Below are 23110 nucleotides of genomic sequence, written 5' to 3'. Positions count from 1 at the left end.
TGGCTTGGGAAGTCAGGAAATACAAAAGGTTTCCTTACTGCATTGGCTGAACGTAATTTAAACTGAATGCTTTCACACTGTCATACATATCTGTTATTACCCGTTTACTGCCCTGTAGCTTCACGTTTAAGGTGTTAAGATGATCAGTAACATCACATAGAAATGCAAGATCGCACAGCCAGCTTTCATCCGAGAGCTCTGATATTTGTCTCCCTTTGTTTTGCAGAAAAAGTCCCATTTCTACCCATTGCTCAAAAACCGTGTTGAGTACGCCCCGACTCAGCCAGTGCACTTCTGTGTGATAAGGCAAATCGCCACATTCAACGTTAAGCTCCTCAAGGAATGCCTGGGATCGGCGCCGATTTAAACCTCTAGCCCTGATCAAATGTACAGTTTGTTACTGTGTGCATTACATGATCCATATTCAGCACCTTCCCACACAACACTTCCTGGTGTACAATGCAATGATAAATTGTACTGGGACACTGACCATTTTCCCCCCGTAGCTTTTTTTTGCATCCTAGCAAGCAGACCTGTTTTCTCACCACACAGCGCAGGCTGTGGTCAGACCCACTCATTTCTACCACGGCAACTTAATTTGGTTCACACGTCTCTCATCTTGCTGAAATCTTGCTGGTGCTGTGCATTGCTGCAACATCCAAAAGCTCTTCAGTAACATTTAGATCTGAATTTAACCCCGGATAAAAATAGGTAACTGGGCTGTGTCCGTTATGTCAGTGCTCTCGTCAACAGCAGGTGAGTATGCAATTCAGACTTGCTTTTTTCGGCTAGCTGGTCTTTGAGATTAGCAGCTAAATCATCTACTCTCTCGGCAATGGTGTTTCATGAGAGACTGACATTTGCAAACAAATGCTTTTTGTCTGGACACAACACATCGCTGACTTTAAGCATACAGTTCTTTAAAAAAGCACCCTCAGAGAAAGACCTTGACGTTTTCGCGCCAATGACATTTGCAATGGCTGGTGGGAATTGTAGTGTTCACACGCAATTTCCTAATTCACAAACTGTCGCAGGCCTGATTACTTAATGATACACCACCTTTACAGGGACCAGATTAAAACCATTGGGGGGCTGTATTCGGCCCACGGGCCTTGAGTTTGACATTCCTGCTCTAGGATATCATTACATTCCAAACAGTAGAGCCCTGTAAAATATAAACCAATATAACAACAACAACAACAGCAACATTAACAGTGAGCTCTGAATATATTCCAAACTTGACACTTACCTCAGGGCACACTGCACACCAGTTTCATCCCCATATGCAGAATACAAAAGGTCCATTTCATCTGGTCGGAGATCCGGGAAGATTGTGTTGTGTTGCAAAGACTGTGTGTTATAGGCACTGTTTAAGTATGTCACTACAAAATTAAAAAACAAAAACTGGTTGAAAACAGAACTAACACCAATAACAATAGGCTGCTATTTTAATATTAAATATTTCTAAGATGTGGGGAAATAAGTATTTAAATGTTTTTTGTATGAATTACTTCTACTGTTCATCATTACAGTAACTTGAATTAACTAAGTGGATAAACATACCAAACAACTATTAATCTTACATGTTTTGTTCATCTATCATGTAAGGTTCTCTCATTATAATTGAAGCTTATTCAAGTGCTCAATTTTACTCTGAATATTATGCAGAATTTGATTGCTGTTATTTGTTTTTATGGTAGGTAGGATGAAGTAGACTTTTAATTTCTTTCACTTGGAATAGTCATCACTAACTGTGTAGCCCAAATTATTGTAAAACCCACTAAGTCAAATGACTACATTAAACAATTTTTGTCTTGTTAACTGCTCTCAAGTCTTTGAAATTGTGTGATTGACAAGAAATGCAAAATATCTAAATGTTTTTAAGTAATCACCACCCATGGATGACAATTAACAATATAGTACAGACCCATTAAAAATGAAATAGCAGCAAAATCAAAATACCTTTGAGTCTCCTATCATCCTTGAAGCCCAAAGTAGTTAGACCAGGTAAGAGTTTATTTGACAGGGAGCTTAAATCCACAGGATTGGTTTCCTCCTCTGGAATTGACAATTAGGGACGCAGAAAGACAGGGGGGGCAAGGGACAATTAATGTGGTCTGTATGAAAAGGCAAATCTGGTAATTTAACTTCAAAGTGAAACAATGGATCTATGTATTATCCAAGTCAGGTAAATTAACTAAAACCTTAGTAAATTAACTAAAATAATTTGAAGAAATCATGATAAATGTTAAGGTAAAAAAAAAATCATGATAAATTATTAATCTTGTCCTCTCTGTTTTGTTCTAATAGCACACAACTGGTTAATAATTCTGAGATTTTTCAACATTTCAATCCATACCCTCTGCCTCTGGATCCGACTGGTTGACTACTGTGTACACAACAGATCCATCAGCATCCTTTTTCAGATATCCAATCTAAAACCACAAACACATGTGCATTTCAATTACATTATCTACCACTACAGCAAAAACAGTTAGTTGCATCTGAGCTTCTCTCCACTACCTATTTGGTCATCTCTGCTGAAGCAAGAGTTGTACCTTTTGCTTGCTAATTTTTATGCTAGAACCTATGCATTTGGACTGCCAACCACTCTGCTTTTTTGTGCAATAACATCAAGCTACAGCAAGCTATTATGTAAGAAAAAATGTAATACATTTGTCCTGCAATGGTTTTTAGAATTGTTATACAGTGTTAATCAGACTTCAATAAAACTAAAGGTCATTTGAAGGCAGGTTTCTAATACAGGAAGTCACAAATATTTTTTTAATAAAATCATCTATTGTTTGGAAATACAGTCAACTGAGCCTATGCAGAAAATGTAAAAATGTTCTCTCTTTAGCCATCACCTTAGAATAAACAACTGAGTAAATTAAATTATATTGAAATATTTAACAACAACTGAATAAGAAAAACATGTTTGTTGTATAATTATGCTCAAAAAGGAAGGTAAATCTTTGCAAAGTAATTAATGAAGCAGCAAAGTCAGCACTCGAAACAACCTACTTAGTAAACTAGCAGGTACAAAGTGGGGTGCAAGTGACCAGACACTCAAGACAACTGCACTTGCCCAGCGGAGTACTGTGCTCCAGTCTGTTTCAGATCGACCCGTACGAAGCTGGTTGACGTGCAATTCAACACGTCTATGAGCAGCATTACTGGAACGCTGCGCTCTACTCCACTACCATGGCTGTCACTACTTAGCAACATTCCACCACCACACCTCTGTCGACAGGTAGCAACTACTAAGCTGTTGGCTAAGGTCCGGTCGAATTATAGAGTGCCAATTTATGCAGACATCATGTCACACCCAAAAGATTGCCTGTTTTCAAGATCTGCCAATCTGGCTAGACCAGCCACCATAGGACATGAGAGCAAATTCGGCATGGATCGCTGAGTGGTCGACAACAGATACTGTGAACTGCTCTCTCATAGCTGAGGAGTCTGTCTACCCCCCTGGCTTCAATCTACAGCATCGCCTGTGGTCAACACTGAACCATTTTAGGATGGACAGGGTCACTGTGCGGACAACCTCCTTCTCTGGGGTAAGACCAATTACCCAAACTGCAGCTGTGCAGCACCACAGACTAACGATTGTCCACTAACATGTTTTAATGGTGGCCTTTCGGTTTTGCACCTCGCTGAAGACAATACTGTTCATTGGCTCGGCACGCAATGCAAACGCTAAGAAGAAGAATGAAGCAGCTGGGGTTAGTAAAGCATCAAAATTAATAAAATGCTATGTTAGGACTTCCCATCTAAACTCTGCATTCCCCGGAAGAAACCAGATTATAACCAAGAATCTGGTTATACCAGATTATACCAGATTAAACCAGATTATAACCAAGAAAACCAGGGGCTGGTTGCACAAACATAGTTTAAGTCTTTATAATGATACAAAGTCATACTAACAATAGACACTCAATTAAAATGGTTTAGACTGGTCTTTCTTAGTCAATCATGCAACACATTCTGGGAATTTAAGACACTTGAAGAAAGAAAAAATGATGGAGCTAGCAAGCTGCGGATATACGTGTTTTATAAAGTTTGGATTACAACACGATGTACAGTACTGAACAGTGCACAACACACCCACAACAATATATAGGCCTAGAGCATAATGATAATAGGAAAAAAATAGAAATTACCATTGTCCTGAAATGTACTATTGTTAACCATAATACATCCATCAGCAATTTACTTTACATTGAAACCAGTTATCTTGCACATTTATTTGCGGTCATTAAAGGATATATACAATTATCTCGGTAGCATTTGTACGTGAACTGCAGGTTTCCATGTGGAAAAGGGCATGTTTTTTCTGTGTTTTCATAATTTTTATGTCATTTATTTGAGTATTTTGGCTTTCACTGTGGCTGTTTGGGACCTGACCAAACCTGATTCTCCCGATCACCATTTTACGAGTTAAAAACATTGCATGTAAACTACCCCATTGGATATTTTGACAATGGGGGAGTTTACATGCAGTGTTTTTAACTTGTCAAATGATAATTGGGAGAATTAAAGGAATATAAAGAAGTAAACTGCATATGAATCAAACTCCTTACACTTATTCCTGCATTTAGAAATACTATATTTACAATGGCCTATCTTTGAATTCTTTCATGACTCTTTGAATATCTAGCCAATCCAAAGGACTCTCTGAAGCCCTGGAACTCTCAGGCAGGTGTCAGATTAGGTGCTGCTGCAGAGAGAAGTGGTGGAAAGGAGAGGAGAGAAAGAGAGAGAAGCAGACTTTTACATTGTAGCTTATAACAATATGTATTTGCTATGATTCACAATGTTTTTGGCATCTATGGATTCAGAACAACTTCAGCTAAAATATATATGCATGTATAATGCATGGAAAATGTGCAATAAAGTAAAAAGATTTTTTTTCCAGCAATGGACAACAGAAACTGATCCAGATTAGGCACCCACACTGCCCACATTTACCCCTGCCAGGCCCCCTGGGGTGCAATGGGACAGAACAAAGACATGGATCCCATTCACATATGGGATTTAGGCCAACCCAGGGCCGGGTGAAAACTAGTCCAGCTTTTTGACCCGGCCTAAATCTTTTGAGGCGGCCGAAAGGCAACCTAAATGTGAATATGAACCCGCCGGGCCTTGGGCTGGGTGGAAAGTGTCAGTGCGTGATGCAACTCAAGCCACGCCCCCAGAGACTCACGTGTCAGATTCAAAGGAGACGCCGCTTCTCACCAACGTAGACGTAAATACAGGCAGCAAAAAAGCTTACACGACTTCACAAGACAAACAGTATTTTCTCTATATTGTTTGAATGTTATATCGATCTATAGCCTAAAATGTACTGATATATTTCGCTAGCTCACATCTTATATAAAAGTATATATATATAAAAGTATAGGATAAGTAATGAGTTATAATGTAAACAGTTCAAACTACTCAGTCAATAAAAGTGTGTGCTCTGGAAAATTTGCTATTGTTTTTTCTTCTTCTACTAAGTATGATTGAAGTCTGAAATTTAACAGCATGCAATTTCCAGGTGTAAAATGCATTGTGAAATGGTGAACGGGACCAGGTAACTTTATTCCCTTATCTGAATTTTGCATTAAAACAAAGCAGGTTTCCATTCAAATCAATGCATTTTAAAACGAGACCAGCTGTTTACTATGCAATCCGAAATGTTATTGTACTGCCGGCTTTGGAGGTAACTGGGATGATGCAGAAATTAAGCACTGTTTACAATGTGGATGGAAGATAAAGTTAAAAAAGAAAACGAAGGAAGTGTACGAGTGCAGCTGTCTATGAGGATATAACTGTAGAACTGATCACAGAAGGCTTCTTTCGATTCCCGACTCGCCCGACCAAGTTAAAAGGAAAATAAAAATGCAAAGTTCAGACTTTAAAAATGACAACAAACTTTTTTTAATTTGTTTAATTCCCTTCGTGCATTTCGTTTAGGCCTCCTTTTCAGCTGCATATGTGAACGCACTTAGGCCTCCTAGAACCTCAACTGTGAACGGGGTCACAAAAAAAAGCCAGACTAAATTTGGATCACAAGGCAAAACAATCACACACCTGTGCCATTTGTCCCTCTGGACACAGCAAACCCTCAACATAGGCCTGGCGATATGAGGAGGTACTGTGGGTACTGTAAGGTCAGCAAAATATATAATAAGACCCCCTGGCATGCCAGGTGCCACTCTGCAACTTCCTGAAGAGGCCCTGCTTTGCTCAATGGCATGTTTGAGGGACCTGAATATCTCAGGGACAATAGTACAACAATGTGTACCCTGAACTGGTTTCAAAAAAGGTACATTATTTCAGTATTAATAGCATGTCCTTAATATAAAAACTGTTCACTACTACTGTGTGTGGTGTGAAATCACCAATAATAAAAATATAGCTGCAATGTTACCCAATGCTGAAATGTTATTGGCCATCGTGTTTTATTAATATGAACATAAGAAAGTTTACAAACGAGAGGAGGCCATTAGACCCATCGTGCTCGTTTGGTGTCCATTAATAACTAAGTGATCCAAGGATACTATCCAGTCTACTTTTAAATGTTCCCAAATCTTCAGCTTCAACCACATTGCTTGGGAGTTTGTTCCAGATTGTGACAACTCTGTGTGAAGAAGTGTCTCTTGTTTTCCGTCTTGAATGCCTTGAAGCCCAATGTCCCCGGGTGCGTGTGTTCCTTCAAGCTTTGAAAAGGTCTGATGTGGTGGAAGCCCTTCATGATTTTGAAGACTTGAATCAAGTCCCCATGTTGTCTCCTCTGTTCCAGGGTGAAAAGATTAAGTTCCCTTAGTCTCTCCGGGTAGGACATTCCCTTCAGACCTAGAATAAGTGTGGTTGCTCCCCTCTGAACGGCCTCTAGAGCAGCGATGTCTTGTTTGGAGCCCAGAACTGTACACAGTATTCCATATGAGCTCTAATTAGTGCACTGTACAGTCTTAACATTACTGCCCTTGTTCTCAATTCTACACTTTTGACAATATATTCCATTACATTCCATTTGCCTTTTTTATTGCTTCCCCCCCACAAATTAGTTTATTAGCAGCATGGAGTGAAATCCACGTAAAGAAACAATGACTGCTTACAGTTAATATCCGAGTGTTTTGAAAACTTGCCCAACACAGATTTCACAGGACCCAGTGCAGTGCCGTGACTAGTTAAAAATAAACTGAAGGATAATAATCGGAGCGGTAGCAGCAGATTTTATTAATATTTTATGAACAGCTGGACGGTGTTTGGCTGTTGTCCTGTGAATAGTTTGTAGGTCTGTTGTGTAACAGCCCCGCAGAGACAATCAGTATGAAGGCAAACACCCCCCCAGAATACAGCAGATCTGGGCAGATTTTCCCTCTAAAACATTAAGGACTGGTTTAATAAATGCGTCCATAAACGCCATGACTGAAACATGCACACTTTAGTTCAATTATAACCTGCTATATTGTAGCTGGATGATTAATCATGGAGCGTGTGTATTTAGTAACTGTAACTTGCCCTGGTTAAGGGCGTCTGCTAAGTAAATTAAAAATAATACAGCAAAAAGTGTCGTTTACATTTACAAATCTGTAGTAAGAGTAATAAGTTAGGGGAGTCAAGTTGTGCCATTTAAAATACATATCTACTAGCACATATCTCGATGATTACAATAATAACAATAATAATAAATGGCAAATATTTTATTGTTGCACACGGAAGTTTTCTTACAGTAACGTAATGCGTGTCTGCATATAATGTTGTCTATACACGTTTAGCTCTTCTAAATATCTCTTAATAGAAAAGTGTATTTATTACACGGTCTCCAATCATGTAAAGCATAAAGAATAAAATAGACACTTAAGTCCTTTCCAAATCAGGCTCTGTCGCTCGTAGTGTTGTTTTCGGTCTTTGTTTTTAAAACTAAACAAACCAAACCCACAATCGCTCTGCTCCTCCACAACAAATGAACTTCCAAATTATCGAAAATTTATCTAAATGTCTTTATATCATTATCGAGAGAAGTAATTACCATGATAATTATTGATATAGATTTATCGCCCAGCCCTACGTTCCTGATAAAACGATGTTTGAAAACTTAACTTAAAAAAATATTTTATTTTTTACTACATTCAAGATGGCTGCCAAACCATGTGACATTAGGCCGCCATGTTAAAAAAGTGAAAGTATTCCATTGTGCAGAAAATGTGTAACGTGTCTGACATGGCACATATGTTGTTTTTCAATGAGCTACGGCTGCCACGTCTTTCACTGGGGCAACTCGCCTTTAGCAACCTTGGTAGTACTCTGTACTAGTGTCATGCATGCCAATTTGTGTCACAGTGGACATTTTGTTTTTTGGATTAGAAGACACCGGAAGTGTCATAGGATGACGCAACATTGTGGCCAAACTGTTCTACTGATCAACTTCTGATGAACACGCATAATAGTGGGGATAAGGTGTGTATGAGTATGAAGTAGCATATGCATGTGTCAATTGGTTTTGGAGTAGAAGATTTTTGTAGGATTTCACAATGTCACCGCTAAACACAATATAGCAGCTGCACCATGTGACCAGCACATGTAGTTTTCACTGTATTTGTAGGTATTTGTGGTTTCTACAACACTTGCAAGTTTTGTGAGTTTTCACATATCTATGAGCATTTTGAATGGGCGATTTGAATTTTTGTTGTAAGGAAAAAATATATAATGTATGCATGGAAACTTAATAATAATAATCCTAACAATTACAATAGGGTTCCAGCAACTTTGTTGCTTGGCCCCAATAATAATAATAATAATCCTAACAATTACAATTGGTGTCCAGCAACTTCGTTGCTTGGCCCCCTAAAAAACTGTTTTTTTTATTTTATTTTACATTATTGCATTTTCCACTCAAATACTTGTCTTATGTCTTATAAGTACATCGTACATGCATATAACTTGTAGGTGAGGTTGTTATGAATCCATAGCTACCAAACACATTGTGGTTCATAGTAAATGCATATTGTAAAAGCTAAAATGTAAAAGTAGTGAAAACGGGAACAAATTGCTAAATGTTAAGCCATTGTATCTGTCAGCTCCCAGCAATTTGTCCCTCTAGAACATGACAGACCATACCTTGGAATTAGGCATGTATCTGTTAATTCTGTCTCTAGCTTCATCGGCAGCATGTTCCACCAAGGCTAAGACATGTTCTTCTGCTGTGCTGTCTGTTAAGCTGCAAGCATTGCCTTCAGGTTCATACAGATAACTAGAAAGAAACAAAAGCACACAGACAATATATAATTTCACTGATGCTGTATTTATCAACTGTTTGATAGCAAAACAATCAGAACAAAATTGACAAATATAATTGAATGTTCTTCATGTAGAAATTCATGACATTTACAACAGGTTGGAGCTAGGAATCACTGTTGTGTAGTTTGCCAAATGTTTCGTATCCCATGAAAGAATGTTAAGCATTCTCTGGTGTGACAAATTAGTTTTTTATCTCTTCCCCCCCACCCCCATCATTATGAAATTGGTCTGAGTAGGAATACAAAATCTCAGAAAATATTGACAATTATGACATGCTGGAATCAAACAGTCTACTGATCAAAACAAGGCCATCCACGTTTTGGTAGAAGCAACACACACCCGTAGAGAGCTCAAAATGTCAAGATGGAATATATACTGGATTAATTGTTAGGTTATTCTGAACAAAACACGTTTTTTTTTACCCAGTTCAGGTTATTCACTGGACTTGAACTGTTTACATTTCAATAAAAACTGGAAACATGGGGGTGTTCTAAAACTTTTGACCAGTAGTGTATGTGTGTGTGTGCATGTGCGTGTATGTATGTGTGTATATATATATACACATACACACACTTTTTTGTTTGTAGGTCACCCTTAAATAACCTCTCCAATTTGTATAATTTCTACAGAAATTGCCCTTTACAAAACATTAATAATAAAGCAATTTCATACTCATAAAATTCCCCATTGTAATTGTTTCTTGAATGCTAAACATTAGATTATTTAAGCAACCAGTAAATCACTTTTCTGAGGTGTGATGGTACTTTTGAATCCAAGGTCTGGCTGCATAGGCTACATTTATGGAATATCTTGGGTCACACCACTGCATGACAAGTGGCCTTGTGGCATTCAGTTGTTTTACCTTATGACTTCTTTCATATCTTTCACAGGTTTCTTTGATTTCTTTGTGGATTCGACAGGTACAGGGATGACCTCTGGTACCGGCTCTTCTGTTGCTATATCTTCATCTCCTAAAATAGCAGCCTGCTGAGAAAAATCCATGTCCTGCATGAACGACATGCTGCGCTTCAAAGCTAAAAGCCGCTCCTAGAATCAGAAATAACAGAAGCGCAGGGCCTTTACTTCTCCCAATGGCTGCAATTTATGACCATGGGGCGAAATGGATTAAACATTACTCTCCTGGAGCACTGGGCTTCATAATGGCATGCCAAGAAACATACACTGAAAATAAAATAAATGTAACGAGTGAAAAGTGGGTTTAGAGGTAGAGTTTTGTCAAAAGAAAGAAATAGCAAAGTAAGAACTAATCTAAGCAACGAACGAATCATGAGGAAAATTATGTTGTTTGGTAAGGAATGGTCTTTGTGTGAAACCCCTTACTTTGCTCATCATCTTAAATCCCGTGTGAAGCAACTTCTTTGCCGCCTTGTAATATACCGTTTCTGGTCTGTTATACACCATCGCATTATCACACATGAGTTTGAAATCAGCCTGAAAAATAGGAGAGAAAGAACAGGAAGTGAGTGGTCAATACAGCAGCATCCCATTTACACACACACACACAATTCATATATTTAATATACACAAAATTCAATGGTAATGTGCCATAGTACTCTCTCCTGACATTTTCTGACAATGATAGCAGGAAATGTAACTCACAGCAGGTTACATTATGATTCTCCCTGAAAGCATGAAAAATAAATTATCTGACAGTGAAACTTTCAAATTAATTTTTAATATACTGTGGCATCATTGCAATTGACATTTATTTATTATTTTTTAATGAATATATTTTCTAGACAAAACATGAATCCTCTGAAAACCAAGGTCAAAGCCTTTAAAATGTTTTGACATTGCAATCACAGTATTATCACAAATCAGCTATTTGTATTTGATGTAGCTGGAACTACTAACAATTCATGCAAGGTCATGTGAAGTACCGGAGTTCCTGGTGTGCGATGATCTAAACCTACTTTTTACTGACTGAACCCTACTAACGGTGAGTTGTGTGCCAAGCTGGGAATGCTGGGAATGCATAGCGAAAGAGAGCAATAGCATAACTAGGGTTAGAGACTAGCTATATCTAGGTTATTGGCTGTATCCTGCATAGTTGGTGGCTCATAATACATGAACAGAAGTTGTTCCATGAGTTACCCCTTCTCTTCTGACATCCCCAAAACACGTTTATCATATTTGAATTACCTTGAATTCTGTAACGGTTTTATAGTCGTTGGTCGTGATCTTGTACTTCATTGTGCTGAAGTCCATAGGATGTTTAATAATCATGGAATAACCAGGTGCAATGGCATCAGTTACTGGAAATGCAAAGAAACCATGTGGATCCTTCCTAAGAAAAGGTAATGCAAAGCAAAGGCAATAAAAGACATTGGAATATATATTCTGAATGCTTGGTTTACATGTTCATGTGAAATCTTGATATCATGTGTTTATGGGAAGATTAATATTCTGTTTATTGTAATTAAGTAAGCACGTGAAGCACAGATATTAAATTTAATATTTGTATACATCTGTGGGACATAAATTCAATGCAATACGTTATTGCAGAATTCCTTTAGTATTCCAAATACTGCAGGAATATCCCACCCTCAATATTCAGAATACATAGTTTCATATTCTGAATGTTGTTTATGTAGTGGAATATACATCTACAATATTCAGAATACTAGTGTAATATCAATGGCCATCTAAACACTGTCTATATTTAAATAATACTATTTTAGGCCACCATTAAATTTAATTTTACTTCCATGGACAATTTGTTGCTCTGTCCCTCAAATTATCCTACAAATGCAAAAACTGTCCAAATCAATTTGGGAGTGAAAACAACATACATTCTACCAGCCTTGAAAGCTCTAATTAGCATTGTTAATCCACATCTGTTTTTCAATTAAATCACAGAGATCCAATAACCCCAGTTTTCTGAATAATACATTTCCATTAAAATGACACTTTAAACTTCAATCAGGAGATAAGGAGCTCTTTTGTGTGTGTGTACATATTTTTGTATACATGTGCTTTATGTCCTATTTTGAACACAGTAAAACATATCTCCCGGCCAATCTGCAAATATAGAGTTCATATAAGCTAAAGTATAAACTACAATGGGTGAGGAAACGGGAGATGATCAACTTACCTTTCCTAATCTGAAAGTGACATTGGATACAAAACCCATAAGCAACTATGATAAACAGGTGATCACAATAATAAGATCAATAATAATAATAATAATAATAATAATAATAATAATAATAATAATAATAATAATAATGTGTCCCAGGTTTAATTGTTTGCTCTGTAATACCTGATTTCAGATTAAAGTGTCATTCTAATGGGAAAGAATTATTCATAAAATGTGTGATTTGTCATCATCTCTGTTATTAAAATGAGAAATGGATGTGAATTAACAATGCTAAATACAGCCTTAATGTCAAAAATGTCAAAGATTTCATATAAATGAGTGTGGCACTAATCATGGTAAAACATTCTGCAACTTTAAGGAATGTAATATTTAGGGTCATATATAATAAAACTAGGACTGGAATTTAAGGATTTCTGAAAAAAAAAAAGTCCAAAATATTATCACCACATTGTAACAAAAGCTACATGAAGAAAATAATTACATTCTCACTAGTGCATTTGTAAAAGAAAGGTATATTGAAATTGTTACCAATTTGAAATGGCTTGTGTATTGGTATAGAACTGTGTGCTGTACACGCAGAATACCACATTACTTTCCCCATCATATCGTAGCCAGTCCTCCCTTTGTTTTTGCCAGATGCAAGGAAATTCCTGGTCCTTTCTTTCGATCACAATTGAGTTGACTCACGTGGTGTGCAATACCAAAATTTAGCTTGAAGATACCATTACAAATTTTTGTATCATGATACTGCCAGGATACCACCAGAACAGTAATAAAACAAACTGAGTTCCTGGTAATTTTGAAATACTTTTACTCATTTTAATATTTTGCATTGACACAACAACTCATGACATGTTTTACCATTTTGTTTAACAGTCAAAATGCCTATATTTTTGTAGGTTGCAAAATAACATTCTTATGCTGACATACCAATTGAGGAAGCAAACTGCACAATATACAATTAAGAGAAATAACAAATAATGTTGAGTGCAAAATTCACAAATATAAAATGAGGGGTCTAGTCTCCATACTTTACACATTAAGCTACACTTATAACCCATGAAAAAGGGGCAATAATTGGTATAATTTGTGTTTTTTTTTTTTTTTTTTTTTTTACAATCATACAAATATTGTTATGGTACCATGGGGTCTGTGTGACCCCACCCCAATGGTACTGTCAATGTAACTTTTTTCATGGTACCAGAGCAGGGTTAAGCTGGCTGGTGTGGGATTTCGACATGATCTGAAATTGTAAGGGGATTTTTATGTTTTCTTTCTTTTTGTTTTGGTGGATTTTAGTGCTTTCCTTTGCATTCCAAATGCATTATTTTGAGGTATACTCAACCTAAACAATATTTCTTTAGTACTTCTGGCCTGTAACTGCAACGGTGCTGTATAACTGAACACTGTGCTCTTGTGCTGTAGGTACAGTAGCTGATTTAATAACATGCTCAGAGTTAAACTACAGAAAACTAAAACACTAACTACTGTACTAATGTGCACATCTTATCCTCATCATTGCCGCTGTTCTTTCAATAATAATCAAGGCAGTTTGCTCAAAATTCTGTGTCATTCCCATATCCCGATAGTGGAGTGGTTCCCAAACTTTCTGGGTGGTGCCCCCCAAAAAACATTTAGGTCACAGCTCTCATGCCCCCCCCCCTCCCCCATGTCCCACACGTTCATATTTATATTACCATTTATTTTTTTGGAAAGCCCTAACATTTACCAACAAATAATATACTTTAAAACTTGTTTGCATTTCACTTTTCACAATTTTATTTGGCCATTTACATTCGAATCTCTCTATGCATGAACCTATTCTTACTCCATCTAGTACGGATGAGCCTGAATCAACATAGTTACAGAAGATACAGTAATGCACTCTTTCCATTTTATACAATTTTACTAGTTATTTAATATATAGTATATAGGATGAGACAAAATAGTCAAAAATTCAACTATTCGTTAAAGATGGCCACTATCGGCAAGTGAATCTAACATTCGATAGTTAAAATAATATTAATATTGATTTTATTTTAAAGCCTGTACGGTTGATTGGCTCTCTATGTAGCTGTAATGAAGACTGACGGGAGGGTGGGATTTGTTATTTCTTGTCTGTGACTGGCTGACAATGACAGATGTGCGCGACTCCGCCAATGGGATCGGTGGAGTTCTGCAGATCTGCGCTACAAGAACTCGACCAATGGCTTCCTCTTAAGAGAATTTCTGCATGGAAATACTTTGACAAAGTAAATTAAAACACTGTTAAGTGTATAATATGTGCAGTGCAATTAATATACCACAAATCTATAGCTGGTATGTTAACCCACCTAAAAGCCAAACACCCTTCTGCGAAACTAGCAATGACAGAAAAGGAAAGAGGAGCAACAAACAAACTAATGGTATTAAAACACACACAGCCAGCTATTGCTATATATTTTGTTTTCACTGGAACTTGAACACATAGGTATGTTTCTGAATTTATTTAATAAAGTTGTTAGATGAGTATTTTAAAACAAAGTTCAGAACTTCTTGCAATTGCAAAAATTGTCACATTGCATTATTTGCATTTAATGTATTTTTTGTTAATGCGTTTCCAAAATATTGCAGCAGAGAGTCCCGGTGAGCTCGTTTCCCGCCACTAGATGACATTTTGGAGCTGCAAGTTATTCTTATGTATTTATTTTACCGTAATTATCACTTCATATAAACTGCTCTGTATTTTAATCTGAAACTACCAATTAGCGGCTTTCACAGACACTGCTCCCTGACAATCCTCTATTCTGATTGACCAGGACTAAATATGGAAGAATCCAATAACTGAAACCCAATTTCCACTCTTGTGAATTGCGACAGTACAGTTTGTTTTTAATGTGTGTAAGTGTAGAAAAAGTCGTTTCACAGAGATTGATATCATTTGCATCGACCTGTTTATCCAATGTGATTTCAGCGACGCAGCAATCAACAGTTGTCAGATCCCCTCATGGATTTCTTGTGTCTCCTCTTGACTTTTTACCCATTCAGTTCTTTCCCCGTGACCCCCCATAAAGGGTCTTGCGCCCCCCCAGGGTTGTGCTCCCCATAGTTTGGGAACCCCTGTGCTAGTGGTACAGTATGTAATCCAATTAACAAAATATTATAATTCTAATAATATTATAATTATAATCTATTCAAACAAAATCAATGGAAATAATGTTTTAGTTCTTATTGTTACTAAAATAAAAGACGAAGCTTAATAATTTTACAATCCTGCCATCTGACTTCTGCGAACATGTCTGAAAGTTGATCTGATAAATGTTTATTTGTCGTTAACAGCCTGGCACTCTTCAGTGCACCAAAAAACTAAATAATATCAAATCAAACAAATATGCAAACAGATGTTGAAAACTTAAGGTGGTCTCACATCACTGAAGTCAGTTCAGCATTAAATAAAATACCAAAGACGCAACAGTCTCAGTAAAACTCACGGCATTGTGATACAATTAAGTTACACGAGAAAAAAAATGTTTGAAATGTTTTTATTTTTTATTTTTTTTTATTAAATGCTGCTCACCAGGTGGGCAAGTAATTAATATTTGTCACTCGCCCTGCTTTCAAAATACTCGCCAGGGGCAGGCAGGCGACCTTAACTTACACCCCTGAATAAAACACATAAAAACTTAAGCATACATGTAAAAAGAGATTTATAATGTTAGGAGGAAGGTCACATGAACTTTGTGAATCAACTCCCCAAAATAAAGGTTTTACCTCTGGAGCTGACGAAGGAAGTGTTCCAATAGTTGCTGTCGAGGTGTACACTCATTTTCTGCAGAGAAACATGCACATAAAAGTGAAACAAAGTAGAAATGTGAAGATGAAATATTGCAATTTTAATACAAATATATTTTTAACCTAGCACTTAAAACTTTTACAATACTATACAAATATATATTATGCCTTTAGTTAGGGTTGAACACAAAAAACAGACATGCCAACTCACAGAATTATGCCTGATGTATGTTATACTGCATTACATATATGACTAGCAATCACCTTAATCAGTGTCATTTTATAACCATCCCAGAAAACACTAATCACTCTCTGAATAGTCAATAGTTTGGTGCAATGCTGAACTACAGATTCAGAAATTCCAGGATTTGCGATGAACAAAAAAGAAACATAAATATAATTCTTTCATGTTGGAGGGAGGTGAGTCCATGGAGAATCTGGTGCCTACCTTGCTGAGTCCTGCAAGCTCTCACTGGCCTGTCTGCTTGTTGTTCCACTTCCACTTTAACTCCTGGATCCAAATCATCTACAGCTCCTTCAATGTCACAAACTTCTCTCTCTCGTTTCCTCTTCTTCTCTTCCTAAAAAACATTTTTGTGCATTAAAAAAAAAACATATACAGTACTGTGCAAAAGTTTTAGGCAGATGTGAAAAAATGCTGTAAAGTAAGAATGCTTTCAAAAATAGACATGTTAATAGATTATATTTCTCAATTAACTAAATGCAAAGTGAGTGAACAGAAGAAAAATCTACATCAAATCCATATTTGCTGTGACCACCCTTTGCCTTCAAAACAGCATCAGACCACATACTCTGAAACTCAACCATCAAGCCAAGCTTTTTGATCACAGAAACTCAGACACATGCAGGTGTGATACGAGAGCATCTCTTAGTCTTGCATTTCGTGTCTTTACCCACTGCACCATTGGGGAGCTTGCTGTTAAGGCTTGGATTTATAATAGAGTACATTTATGAAGCGATACATGTTATACATTCATGTGGACCTGAAAAAGAGAGGGAGCTGTACTACCAATACAAATTTAACTAATAGTAATCTTTACAAATATTGAAATAGTACAAAATTGTAAGTGTCTATGTATTCATTGTAAGAATAAAAAATACTTTAGTTAATTTAGTATATTGCAGAGTAGAAAAAAAGTATTGTAATATATATGAATAACATATCACACTCATGTTATAATATTCATATTACACACTATGCCACCACAATATTACACATATTATATCACACTCACATATATCACACTCATATTACAAACAATGAAGTTATGATCTAAGTACTCCCTTCTCACATGCATAGGATAGTTTTGTGATACATTGTTTAAGTTGCATATGGCTCAGACAGTAAGGTCAATTTACTATGGCACAGAAGACCTGGGTTTGAGCCCCACCATGGCCAGAACTGAAAAGTATGTTAAACACAATATATCCCTACAGATGTGTTTGGCTGCTTATAGCTCTATTAGTTTCAATATTCATGTACTAGCATTATCATATTGTAGCAGTTCTGAAGACATATTATGAAGCCCGGGCCATTTGGCATTGTGGTTAGATCACTGCACTGTGGTGTGTAAGACCTGGGTTTGAATCTCATCATGGCTGAAACCCTAAAGTCTGTTAAATATGTCATATCCCCCCACATATGCTTGGCCCCCTACATTGCTGCTTGCAGCTATATTTATTATCATAATTTTTCCACCTTTATTTTCAAAAGCCTTTTAAAAAACTAAAAAGTGTGTACAGTGATAGAAGGCTATGTAGAGCGATGACATATGTAATATGAAAGTCATATGGGCTGGTGGCCAGACTGGTTTAAGTGACACATTTTGGACAATGTTCAAACATCATCTTCTATGAATCCGCAGGTACGACTGATGTGGAATTTTGTACACAAGTCCTTGGCTAGGTCCTTCATCAGATATGTTAAAGGCAATGTAATTAATGAAACGAGATTGCCACCATGGGCCAATCACATTTCAGCAATGGTTAAATTCCATAAGGTGTCATAAACATTAGAATGTGTTAGACTTAATGGTGCTGTGTAGATGTGTTCTTGGCCCCCTGCATTGCTGCTTGCAGCTATATTTTTTAACTTGTAATTGTATTATGTTTGAATTGTACTGTATTATTATTGCTCTTATATTTTGTAAGTCACCCTAGATAAGGGCGACTGCTAATAAATCAATAATAATAAAAATAGCTGCAAGCAGCAATGCAGTACACATCTACACAGTACTAACACAGTCTAACACATTATAATGTACTTCAAACCTGCTCTTTATGACACTTTAAGCAATTTAAGCATTGCTGAAATTTGATTGGCTCATGGCAACCATCTAATTTCATCAATCATATTGCCTTTAACAAATGGAGGATGGGCATGTGTACAAAATTCCACATCAATCTTACCTGCGGTTTCAGAGATGAAGACGTTTGAAAATTGTCCAAAATGTGTCACTTAAACCAATCTGGCCACCAGCCCATGTGACATATGGCATCGCTCTACACAGCTGTGTATCACTGTATGAAGTGTATTGTTTGTATAAGCTTTTGAAAATAACAGCAGAAAAATTATAATAATACTATTGAGGCTTCCAGGTGATTCCAGTCAAGAAAATCGGTTTTCGTGGTCAATTAAGCGCCTCAATTAGTAGGTCCGTTTTTTTGGGTGTAGCTCACACAGGAAACATCTTATGTTCACCCTTTCAATTCTACAGCAAAGACCAAGCGATTCTGCACAACTGAGTATATAACATGTCACCATAAGTTACGATTTCATTGAGAGGGAAGAGCACAAATTTATGCCCCCCGTCTTGCATTAGTAACATGATATAAACAGGAAGTCACGCACTCGTTGTGATCTCAGTTTGAAATTACTTTAATTTGAAAACAATAACCAACCACAACAGATTCAGCAAACATCATTGTTGTTGTACGATTGTTCATTTTCATGTATTTACTTGAATACCTTGCATTACTGTGTGTTGAGAATCACATTAAAGAATATTTTGTGCTTTCACTTTCGGTTTCTCGCTCACTTTCCTTCATGGTTTCTCTACAGCTTAAACAACCCTCAATACAAACACATCTCAGTTTACACTAGTATTTGTATTTCCATGCAGAAGTGTCTGTGTGTTTAAAGCAATAGTTTCCACTCTAATACTGTTGCAAGTGAGTGAGTTGCAGTTTAAGGGTTTATGAGAAATCGAGGCTGAAGTGTTTTCAGCATAATCCAAGATGGTTGCCACACCGTGTGACTTATAAATTATTGGAAATAGCCAAAATCAAGTATTAACATAAGCGCCCCATTTACATTAAGTCTCATAGCTCAACTCATTACCGTTCCTGGAAAAATATGTTTGAAAACTGTAATTTTTTGTTTGGACTACAATCAAGATGGCTACCAAATCATGTCACATTATGCCGCCATTTTGTGATTGAGTGACCATGTCATAGCCCCTACAAACATGCCAAGTTTGTTGACTTTGTATGGTGCGGTTAAAAAGTTATAGGCATTTGAACATATTCTGGTGGAAGGGAAGTAAAAATAAGTATAATAATAATAATAATGACCAGTGACCACCACATTGCTTATGGGATAAATCCTGTCAAGTAACAATCAGTCCAATACATTCTAACATAGTTCCATACTGCACCATATGCATTTATTTGCAACTTGACCATCTCTGAAATTTGATTGGCTCATGGTGGCCATCTCGTTTTCGCCATCAACTTGCCTTGAACAAATCTGATAGAGGAGGTAGCCAAGGTCACGTGTAGAAAATTTCATATCAATTGGACCAACCGTTTCGGAGAAGAAGATCTTTGAAGATTTTTGGCCAATCCTATATGGCTGCCAAACCATGTGATTTATCGACTTGTCTTGAACACATCTGAATATAGGCCATAACATAACATAACATCACACACCAAGTTTCACAACTGTCCCATTACACAAAATCGGAGACGAAGATTTTTCAAGATTGTCCAAAATATGTCACTTAAGCCACTATGGCCACCAGACCATGTGACATATGGCCCCCATATTGCATATCACATAGCACTACATAGCCATCTATCACTGTATGAAGTTTCATGACTTTTTGTCAAGCGGTTTGGTTTTGATAGGCTTTTAAAAAAAAACGGCAGAAAAATTATAATAACTAAAAGTTGCATGCAACTTTTAAGGCTTCCATGTTGTATTAGTAGGTTTCAGATTTGAGCAGGAATTTGCAGTTTAAATGCATGTGTTATTAAATATGTAATTTTCAATTCTAATCCAATGTAGTATAGATTTGAGGTTTTCAATCTTTTGTCACTTGAATTGTGTATTTCAATGTCAGTGTATAATATTATAATATTAATTTCTTGATTGCGTGCATCAATTTTGTAAGGTACCATTGTATTTTTCACTTAATTCTAGCATATATGTGAAGTTTTCATTGTGTCATTCAAGATGCAGAATGCCATTCCCAAGTTTGCCCACATGATGGAGGTAGAGGTCTACATAAGGAATGTCATGATGTGGCTGACATGTGAAGCTGTCATTTTGGTTGGTGTACAGCAGCCAGGTTTTGTGTCCTATCAACTTGGCTTCATCAACTTTGACAGATCTTTCTACTAGTTTAATCACTGACAATTTAAGTACATTAGGCTATAGTTCTGAAGATATTTGCTGTCATAAGTGACATATTGTAACACAATTTGGTGAGTTTTTGAATTTTGCTTATAGGTTTTTCTGGGGTCAATTTCATGCTTTTATAAATACGCGTATTTTGCTTTTGTGCACAGTCATTTTCTTGTGGCTGTCATGTTGTTGCACACAGTCACTTGCCTCTTGCAGACGTGATAGATAGCAGTGTCTATGAAAGACATGCAAAGTTTCAGGGCACTGGACTTTAGAGTTCTGGAGCAGTAGCCGTTTTCATTTTCGAACGCGGATTCATGTTACATCCAACATTACGGCTTGTAGAATGGCGGACAAAGTGTGCCCCCGAGGAACTTCTGATGGACAAGCGTAATAGTGGGGCATAAGGTATGCATGTGTATGAAGTGGCATATGCATGTGCCATTTGGTTTTGGAGAAGAAGATTTTTGTGGCATTTCACAATTTCGCAGGTATCGCAATATGGCGGCAGCACCATTACACCAGCATGTGCAGTTTTCAATGCATTTGTAGGTATAAGTGGTATCTACAACACTTGCGAGTTTCGTGAGTTTTAATGTATGTATGAGCGTTTTAGGGGCATTAGAAATTTTGGCGGAAGAAAAAAAACAACAACAAAAAACAGAAATGATAGGGTTCCAGCAACTTCGTTTATATATACGCGTACTTTGCATAAATGCACAGTCATTTGCTTGTGGCTGCCATGTTTTTGCACGCAGTCAGTTGCCTCTTGCACATTTGATAGATAGCAGTGTCTATGTAAGATATGCAAAGCTTCAGGGCACTGGGCTTTATCGTTCCAGAGTAGTAGCCATTTTCATAGTCACACACGGATTCATGTTAAATCCAACATTATGGCTTAACCGTATACCCCAGAAACATCATTTCCTAGTTGCATGTTCAAGGTATAGACTTAAACATATGTGCAGAGTTTTATGTGTGTACTGCATTCCAGTCTGCAGGAAATGTGTAACCTGTCTGAATCGGCGCGTATGTTTTTTTCATTGGCCCACAGCACCCATGTTTTTCACTGGGGCAACTCGCCTTTAACAACCTTGATAGTACTCTGTACTAGTGTCATGCATACCAATTTGTGGCACAGTGGGTATAAGTGGCATGGAGTAGAAGGCACCAAAGCTTGAATCAGAAAATGCAGCATGGCGGACAAAGCGTGAGACCGAGCAACTTCTGATGAACAAGCGTAATAGTAGGGCATAAGGTATGAATGTATATGAAGTGGCATATACATGTGTGTGTTGGTTTTGGAGAATAATATTTCTGTAGCATTTCACAATTTCGCGTCTAATCGCAATATGGCGGTAGCACCATGACACCAGCATGTGTAGTTTTCAATGCATTTGTAGGCATAAGTGATTTCTACAACACTTGCGAGTTTCGTGAGTTTTAAATGTATGTATGAGCGTTTTAGGGGCATTAGAAGTTTTGGCAGAAGAAAAAAAAAATATATATAATAATAATAAAAATCCTAACAAAAACAATAGGGTTCCAGCAACTTCGTTGCTTGACCCCCTAACTAGAAGTTGCATGCAACTTTTAAGGCATCCATGTTGTATCAGTAGGTTTCAGATTTGTCCAGGCATTTGTAGTTTAAATGCATGCGTTATTAAATGTGTGATTTTCAATTTCAATCCACTGTAGTATAGATTTGTAGTTTTCATTTTTTTCATTTGAAGTATGTATTCTAAGTCAGTGGACTGTAGTATCAATTTCCTCATTGCTTTCTTCAATGATGTAAGGTACAATTGTATTTTTCACTTAATTCTAGCATATAAGTGTAGATTTCATTATTGTATCATTAAAGATGCAGAATGCAATTTACAGGTTTGGCCACATGATGAAGGTGTAGGACTAGATAAGGAATTACAGTATCAGGTTGAAATGTAAAGCTGTCATTTTCATTAGTGTACAGCAGCTATGGTTTGTGTTCTATCAACTTGGCTTCATCAACTTTGATAGATGTTTCTACTAGTGTTAATCACTGAAAAATTAAGTACATTAGGCTTTATAGTTCTGAAGATAATTGCTGCTATAAGTGACATCTTATAATGCAATTTGCCACCATGCCGTGTTACCAATGTTGACAAAACTCACCACAATCAAGCATAACATTGTCATGTTGATGAGTTTTGAATATGGCATATGGGATTTTTGTGAGGTAAAATTTCATGTGTTTATAAATACTTGTATTTTGCATAAGTGCAGAGTCAAATGCCTCT

At 36.9% G+C, this 23110-nt stretch overlaps 1 protein-coding gene across 11 annotated transcripts in view; it reads right to left on the bottom strand.

Moving 5' to 3' along the window:
• Positions 1-23110, bottom strand: part of brd9 (bromodomain containing 9) — a 48239-nt gene that overhangs the window by 11884 nt on the left and 13245 nt on the right. For 6 of the 11 annotated variants that reach the window (XM_066716031.1, XM_066716028.1, XM_066716027.1 and 3 more), the window contains 9 exons: positions 16635-16767; positions 16166-16223; positions 11458-11602; positions 10636-10746; positions 10157-10341; positions 9115-9247; positions 2360-2435; positions 1963-2058; positions 1250-1382 (listed from right to left, as the gene is read on the bottom strand). In XM_066716031.1, the coding sequence (XP_066572128.1) occupies positions 1250-1382; positions 1963-2058; positions 2360-2435; positions 9115-9247; positions 10157-10341; positions 10636-10746; positions 11458-11602; positions 16166-16223; positions 16635-16767 (1070 nt within the window). The remainder of the gene's footprint in view (positions 1-1249; positions 1383-1962; positions 2059-2359; positions 2436-9114; positions 9248-10156; positions 10342-10635; positions 10747-11457; positions 11603-16165; positions 16224-16634; positions 16768-23110) is intronic. The other 5 variants (XM_066716033.1, XM_066716030.1, XM_066716036.1 and 2 more) reach the window with 2 other exon arrangements.

Source organism: Amia ocellicauda, chromosome 10, assembly GCF_036373705.1.
Source record: "Amia ocellicauda isolate fAmiCal2 chromosome 10, fAmiCal2.hap1, whole genome shotgun sequence".
NCBI lineage: Eukaryota > Metazoa > Chordata > Actinopteri > Amiiformes > Amiidae > Amia > Amia ocellicauda.
This window is presented reverse-complemented; position numbering and strand designations above follow the sequence as displayed.